At 34.8% G+C, this 8,794-nt stretch overlaps 1 protein-coding gene across 1 annotated transcript; it reads left to right on the forward strand.

Annotated features, from left to right (window-relative positions):
- The first annotated feature begins 2,830 nt into the window (after positions 1-2,830).
- On the forward strand, positions 2,831-6,426 carry hnmt (histamine N-methyltransferase). The gene is made up of 7 exons (XM_056754096.1): positions 2,831-2,865; positions 4,514-4,661; positions 4,766-4,818; positions 4,927-5,034; positions 5,147-5,277; positions 5,444-5,537; positions 5,845-6,426. The coding sequence occupies exons 2-7, from the start codon at positions 4,525-4,527 to the stop codon at positions 6,198-6,200; spliced, it is 879 nt and encodes a 292-aa protein (XP_056610074.1). The 5' UTR covers positions 2,831-2,865; positions 4,514-4,524; the 3' UTR covers positions 6,201-6,426.
- Positions 6,427-8,794: the final 2,368 nt, after the last annotated feature.

Genomic DNA, 8,794 nt, shown 5'->3' on the forward strand with positions numbered 1-8,794 from the left:
AATAAATTGTGATACTCTGTGGGAAATGACGCCCATTAATTGATTGTGAATAGCTCTGCACCAGACATTGACAATCACTGTTAGGGATAGTTCAACCAAAAATGAAAATTCTGTCATCATTTACTCACCCTAGAGTTGTTCAAATCTTGTGATGAAGACAGAGAAAGATATTCGGAAGAATACATGTAACCAAACAGTTCTCGGACACCATTGGCTACCATAGTAAAACAGAATTTCAATGGTAGTCAAGGGTCCCCCAGAACGATTTGATTTCCTAAATTCTTCGAACAATTACATGGTAAGTAATTGAAGACAGAACTGTCATTTTTGGGTGAATTGTTCCTTTAAGGTCTATAGTATAATCAAAAATGTATACCTCAAAATAATAGTGTCAGCCACTTTGACCGACATGCATTACGTGCATACAGTGGAAGTCTATTGTATATTTGATGTGTGTCAAATAGTGATTGTAATAACTATCAGTAATTATTATTTGTTAAATAAGGAATAGTTTAACTTTGTGTCAGGTTTCAGATATTTCTAATATTGACAGCATGCCATGGGAATAAATTACTGAGCTTTGGTCCAGTATATCCCCAACGATAGCTTTGATCCAGTGAATATTCCAGATAATAGCTTTTAAAGTTTATTATTAGTCATTATCAAATTTTTTAATGAAAAAAATGTCTGTTAGCCCTAATCATCACTTAAAATACACTTTACTGATAATAAGTCAAAAGATGGAAATAACAAGACAGAAACTATCCTGTCATAGTATTATAGAATATAATTATATTAAATGTATTGCTGAATTGCCCATTGTCTCTGCCAAATGCACTTTGTGTGAAACACTGAATGTCTTGAAAGTGCAGCCCATCAAATACTTACACTCCAGGATGTTTAATCATTTAAATCTTTTGTTAAATCAGATTTTATTAGTAAAGCCTGTCATTTCTGTTCAAGGATGATATGAATTTAAATAGATTTGTCAGTACCACCTAGGGGACACGTGTCTGGATGGTGTGATTCTGTCAGGATTCATTTATCCATTAAGCCCTAATAATACTGCAGATGAATGAATTTCCCATGAATCTTTGCGGGCTGGCAAAAAAAGGCACTTTCATTTTAATCATAATTTTTCATTCACCAGTAGGCAAATGTGTTTAACAAAGTTTGACATTATCAAACTGACTGAGGTAAGAATTCAGAAAATTTCTTCATGTGTCTCGTATGTATTAAGGTATTGTAAAAGACAGATAAAAGAAAGATCAGATGGTTGTTCTCACCAAACTAGTGAGACATTTTTTTATTGCTGCTAAACTTTAAATTGATAATTTGAGAGACATAACGAAACATAAAGCTTTGTGACTTACACAAAAGATATAAACTGTGTATGTTTTGACTTTGAGGTATAAAAACTTTGAATGCAGTTTAATTATTTATATGTTTTTTAAGAGACCTGTATCTGTATTAATTGTCAGGCAGTATATGTCAGTACTACAGATAATTTAATGAAAAAGCAATTGATATAAAATAAATATAACATTAATTATTATTAAGTAATTGTTTATTAGTAGGCTGATTATAATTATCATATTATTCATAGTTAATTTTGTTTAAGTCTTTTGAGAGTCTTGACAAGATCTTCAGTGCACCAGTCCATGAGGTGTGTCTTATAGACATATAGTCTTGTCTTTTCATTAACTCTTTAATGGTTCTAATTTAGTACCATGGTTCAACATAAAATTCATGTTTTGTGACTTTAAAATGCAGTTTAAATTGTGTTCAACTTTAATACACGTTATAGTGATGAGAAATTACATTGAGGAACACAAGAGGGGTTTAATGCGATGTCTCATAAAATTTTGTGAATTGTTATGTTAACACATACAGCTTTGTGTCTGTGTCTTTTCTTATTACAAAAAGTGAGATTTAATAACTTTTTTAATAATAATGATTAATAATTTTAACAACAGTTTTATTAGTAATTAATACATGTATGTTAAAGTGGAATGGTGACTAATAGGCTGCTTAAATGCTTGTTAACGTTTGTAGAAGACATGAAAAATAGAGAAGAATGGCGAGTACGTTGAATTACAATTATCAATTATGAATTCCGTGTGAACAAATTCAAGCGTGCAGTTTAGCATCGCCACCAACTCTCAGTAGTTTTTAATAACAGTCACTTTATCTAGTTCATAGATTCGTATTTTAACGACTAATAGTTAATTTGTTGTAAATGTGTGAGTTTCATCAATTTTACATAAAGCTTATGTAACCACCTATAGCTGGAATCTTCTTCCAGTAGAAATCAGACTCTGCATTCACAACCTGAGCACTGTGCTGGTTTACATTTACTGCACTTCCATTTCAATTTTTATTTAATTTATTTTTCTTTTTCTTTTACTCTTTTTATATATACACTCACATTTTTAATCAATTGTATTGCTGTTTTATTGTTTCTTAAATCTAAAGTATTTATGATCTTAAATCATTTGCATTTTAAAGATACGTCTTATTTCTTTCTGTCAATCATTTTATGTAAAGCACTTTGAATTGCACTTGTGTGTGAAATATAAATGAACTTGCCCTGCCTTGCCTCGCCTGATTTAGTTTTAACACAATGCTTAGAGCACTCCACAACATACATGTACAAAATAAAAATTGATTCGTTAAGAATTCGGATAAAAATTAAGATTGTATGTGTGATTTAATCATTAGAAAGTGTCTAATGCTCTTTCTCTTACGCAGCATTGTTGCTTTAAGAGAGAGGGCGTGTTGTTATAGGTGGGCGTGACCAGAGAGCTCTCTGGTTGCGCTTGTGCTCAGCGTCACACATTGATCGTATCACGGATGACAGTGAAGGTAAGCTGTTGCGCTTCTGCTTGTTTTATGTTATTGATAGACCGGTGATGTGTACACGAGACAGTGTTTACCTAGTGTCAATCACCTAGTGCTAATCATACATTACAATTTGGACAATTGTGTCAAATAACAAGGAATAACAATAAATGCAACGCTTTCAATGAACCGGCTGGTGAATTATGACGAAAAATCATGATTTCTATTAATATGACGTCATCAGTTGTAACTAAAGTAGATGTACGTATTCCTAATAAATTAAGCACCTGCTCATGTGACTATTTTCTTTTGTGACTTATTTTAAATATATAAACAGCGTTGAGTGGATCCTGACAAATGCTGTTGAGAAATTAAATGAGATTATTCTAGTTCATACCCCTGCCATGCTTTATTCAATGTCTAAGTGATGTTATTTGCCAAAATGATGAGAAACGTGGAACTCGATAGAGATTGAGGGCCGTATAATAGTGTGATTAAAGTCCCAGGGAAATTTAAAATTACAATGCCTATTTTTTCATGAAATAGTGCAGCTGCAGCGTATATTGTAAATAGTTGATCAATGTGGGTCATTCTCTTTTTAAAATTCGTGTGCCCTCATAATCTTTAGTTAAAATCTGAATCTGCATTTCCTTCCTGTGACGACTATGCATTTAAAATGGCATGTGTAAGACGGCTTGGGCGGAGCATCTGTTAACTCCTCCCCATATTCAACTGTCAGTCTGCTGCTTTATCATTAATCACACATTAACAGAAGTATCTTTTTTATATCTAAAGTCTCACAGTACGTTCTTACAACGCAAATGTCTTAAGCATGTTAAAAGTTAATTATTTAAAGTCAGGGATTTTCCCGTCTTATTAGATATAGAGCGAGTTATTTAATTTTCATTACAGTAGCGTACATATCAGATCAGCTGACTAACAAAACACATCAATATATGACAAATGTGCTTATTCTGAAATCTTAATACAGGCTGTATATGTTCTTTAAGTCATGAAGCTTTATTTCTAAACATTTACACATATGCTATTATAACAGTGTGCATTACACCTAGATACATTGATTTCTATTCATTGCTTTTCTTCCCAAAATAAACATAAACATTGGAAAAACATCAGAAGTAACAATTAATTTAAACACGCATGTGAACTAAAAACTTATCGCGCCCCTTATAAGCTGAAAAATGTGTTCTTTTTGATCGTGACGCTCTCTGTCAGTTGGGCATACTAAGATGGTGGTGCGAACACTTCCTGTGGCTTTACCTCCTGCCGTTGGTTTAGCGTTCTAGACGCAACTACGGCTTCCCTAGGAACTAACTCAGGTGTTCCTGGACACTGAAATGTGGCATGGAATTATTTTCCTGATATTGTAAGCAGTCTTTTTGCTGAGTGTTTTGCCACCCAGGGGGCGAGCTCCGGTGTGCTCATGAGGTGCTCACGTGATAAAGTGACGACATGTCCATACCCTCTATTCTGGTTGGGTTATTTTTATGAAAATAATAGTTCAACAAACTAAAATGTTGCACAAGAAGCACAAATGGCTTATTGAATAAACTCCCCTTTTAGCTCTGTAAATGACTTCACATCAGGAAACATGGCATAATCTAGGAACATGTATATTATGGGTTTACCTAGTACTCTTTGTATGTTTCAGCCAGCCTGACCATGGCAGCTCCGCTCAGATCACTTGTGGAAGATTATTCAAGATACCTCAAATCATTTGAACTCTTTTTGAAACGTTCATCAGAGCACCAATGTATGCTGGACTTCATTCATAATACTCTACCAGACATACTGGCAAGGTGATTCATCATTTTTAATGAATTTTATTCTTGGGGCATGTTAAGACTGTAAAATGTGTCACGTGTCCAGACAAAATATACTATACAATAAAATCTTTCTTCAGGATTGGTGGAGGAAGACCCACTTTCAATGTAATGGGAGTAGGGAGTGGAGGAGGTACAGTCAATTCATTCTTAACATTTTGTTTAATAAATCTTAAACTTTACCCATTCGATGTAATACCTTACAAAGTCTACACATTTCGAAATTTCATCTTATATTCAGGTGAGATTGATCTGGAAATGTTGGCGCAGCTACACATGAAACATCCACATGTGAAAGTTGACAATGAAGTAGTGGAACCGAGCAAAGATATGCTACACAAGTATAAAGGTGCTCATCATTTGACCAAAGTTCTATTAAGCTGATCGTACTTTTTAAATGGGTATTGTAATAAATAGATATTCATTCTGTTTCTCTTGATTCGCTGTTTCTTTTCATTTAGTTCGGGTGTCAACAACGCCAAATCTTGATTATATTAACTTTAAATGGAATGAGATGACTGCTGCTGAATTTGAAAAGCACTGGCAAGAGAAACACCTTGGAAAAAAGATGGACTTCGTTCACATGATACAGGTTATGAGCGACCAACAGCGATGATACCATTGATCTTACTATTACATGTTCATTTTGCATCTTAACATTTTATTTAGATTTAAATTAGCTTTTGAATCCCAGTGCAATCTACTTTTGGCCTCCAGTCAATCATGTAGTTTATTAATATTTTATATATGTTTAACAGATGCTGTACTATGTCAAAGATCCAGAGGCCACAATCTCATTTTTCCGGAGCCTCTTAGATAAAGATGGAAAACTCTTAGTCATTTTGGTGTCAGGTAAATGCTCTATCTTCAAAATTACACGATTTATATATATCCATTTAGATCAGATTATCTAATCAAAGTCTGACAAACCCGATTTGGGTCAAAAAGCACTGTGACTAAGGTAAGGAGTACATCTAAAAGGTGTTAAAGGGCCCTTTGAAGTTGGATTGAAACAATCTCATCTATGTTTTATGACATGATAAAGAATGTGATTGCATGTGCAAATGGGATCCTCAATTGAAGATGCATTTCACCTTGTTAGTCTCTCCAGTCTCCTAGTTATGAAAGTTGACCTTAACAAAATCCTGTGTCTGCATAGGTGAGAGTGGATGGGGGAAATTATGGCAAACCTTCAAAACCCAACTCTGTCACACTGAGATCAGCCAGTGTGTCACTACAGGAGATATTAAGGCCTGCTTAGACGCCAAGGGCATCCCCTATCGTAACTATGAGCTCCCGTCCCAGATGGACATCACGGAGTGCTTTACAGAAGGAGATGAGGTTGGAGAACTGCTGCTGGATTTCTTAACCGAGGTGATAGGGTTTAGTAAGAATGCTCCTGAAGATCTCAAGAAAGGAGTGCTGGATTTACTAAGACATCCAGACTGCAGTAAAGAGGTGGACGGCAGGGTAATATTCAACAACAATCTGGGAGTCTTAGTGGTTGAGCCATGATTCCTTATGTCTTGTATGTCTTGTGTTTAGCATTCAGTCTTATAGAAATGCAGAACGTGTATACACTCAAATTGTCTGTTCTGTTTTTAAGAAAATAAATATGTTATATTGTAACATATACTGCACAATAGTTGTGTTAACAATCCAAATTAAAATAAACATATTGTATTGTTTCAAGGTCTTAAGGTATACTGTACTAAACATTAAATACATACCCTAAGCATCATTACTTGCATGTATGTATTGATTTCACTGTTTCTATTAAATGCCCAATAGAATACAGGTTACAAAAGGCATGGCCTGACCATAAAACCTCATGTATGTGCAACTTTTTTAAATAAAACCCAGACGTACCTCAGTAACGAAGTTCAAATGTGTAATGACTTATTAACTGAGAGTGTATGATTTTACAATGACATTCTTTATGATGAAACAAGATGTATGGTTAGAGGACTAGCTGTGTTTATGTGACCATACACCTCTTGTGAGTTTGACAGGAGTTTAATACTTAACCAGAAAGGACAAAGGTTGAAGTATTCTGCATTTAAAACTCAAAATCAAACAGTTTGAATTCATTATATCAAGTCAATGGTTCTAATGTGTTGGGCACTTTCATTTCAATTTTTATTTCCTGTTGTTGCCCGTAATCGTATTTTGATATAAAAACAAATGTGTGTGTCAATCAACATTTCTCCGTGTCTGTCCTACATAACAAATAAACTTGTGTTCAACTTAACAAACAGATGAAAGCTATATGTCATGAGTCTGTCCTCCTTCTCATGACTTTTCTAGTTCTGTGAACACAGTTGTGACAGTATCATGTCTTTTATGCTTGTTTTGTTATGTGTGGAAGACACGTGGCCATTGTGGTTACTTTGCGCCACGTGTTTCTACATTTGCGTTCATTGGCCCTGCGTTCATATTCCAGTCACCTTCCACATGCCATTATCCCTTGTTAGTGTCCCTTCATTAACACCTTGTTTTATTTGTCCCGTGTCGGTTAATTTTTATTTCATACGTCACATTTCATTGAGTCTGGATTACATGGTTCCTGTTTACTTTGTTCCTGTTTGCCATTTCCCTGTCCACCGTTTTCCTGTCGTGGTTTTGGACACTTTTTACAATATCTTGTGGAAAGTTTTAGTTCTGAATTGTTTTGTTTATCGTGCTTTTCCCATCGTGGGTTTTTGTTTTATTAATAAAGTCTTTAGTTCAACCCTTTATCTGCCTGCGCCTGGGTTCTGCCTCACCCACCCTGACACTACAAAGGCTTCCAAATGTCCTTCATTAATTTCATTAAACCGTGTAAGCATTGAGATCTTTGGCATTTTTTTGACGTCCTATACCTGTATGTTGAAGATTTCTTGCACATCGAAATCATGTCCTTTTGTTGTAACTAAAGACAGTATAACTTTTAGTACAAGTAGGGTAGCTGCATGTTTACCCTACAGCATATTTAGAGCTTTACGGCCAGGGTTGTTTGCTCTGTGGGCTTTCATTCAAAGTTACTCCCACTTCAGGTGTGAAATTGCTTTAACAATGGATAAGTTTTACAAAATGCCCTTGGTGTATTCCCACTGCTCCAGGGCTGTGAACTTGCAGAATAAACTCAGTTCAGTGTCTAGTGTGTGCGGTGGATGGATGAGTCGAGACAAGAGAAGCACATGCTCAGTTGACCCAAAAGGGACCATTATAGAAATGATGAGTGAATGGAAGGATGAGCAGGAAAGTTCTGTTCATTCGTTCTGCGGTGATCTATCTTTGTGTCCATTTAAGGACATCATTGAACTCACTTCATCACTCAAACATCAGATTGCACTTGAATCTGTCTCCATTGATATGTTGCCTTTATTTGTAGTTTATGTTTTGTTAACACCGGATAAGGCACTGGGTCTAATAAATAACCACATTTCTTATCTGTCAAGATGCAAAACACTTCTGCTTAGAATAAAACAAATTATAGGCCTAATTGTCTCCGATACGAATACTATTACAGGATAAAACCTTGATTGTCTAGCATTAAAAACATTACAACATTCTTTCATGTATGCCTGCCTAGTGGGTTATTCCAATAGGATTAAGTGGTTGTCTGAGGGTTCCTATCTGCCAGATAACCACTAAAATTTAACACAGTACAGAAGAGATCCACAGTTTCCACTATACTGTAGTTTACAGTGTCTATTAAAACAATTTGATTTTTAAATCCCTTAAACATTTCTGTGACTCATGTTATTTGAACATTTCATCTCCCACTATTAAGTGTTGACAGTCACATTTTTCATCTTCCACTTCAAGATTTTAAAGTGTTTGGATTTTTTGTATATTAGATTTTCATAAAAACAGTTACAAAAATACATCAAATTGCATTTATTTTTTATATAAAAAAATATCAATATGAACCAATGAATGTAAGAAATAATTGACCGCGGGTCGTTATTCGAAAGTTAATGCACACCCCTGAAGTTAGATCTATGTGGGTCATTTATGTAGGCCTGTGTGTATGCACGTATTTATATATGTATTCATAAGCGAAGTTTGATCTAAACCTATACGTAGCCTCATATGAAGGTCTACCAAAATATATTTGCTGTCAG

The sequence above is a fragment of the Triplophysa dalaica genome, chromosome 8, assembly GCF_015846415.1.
Source record: "Triplophysa dalaica isolate WHDGS20190420 chromosome 8, ASM1584641v1, whole genome shotgun sequence".
Lineage (NCBI taxonomy): Eukaryota > Metazoa > Chordata > Actinopteri > Cypriniformes > Nemacheilidae > Triplophysa > Triplophysa dalaica.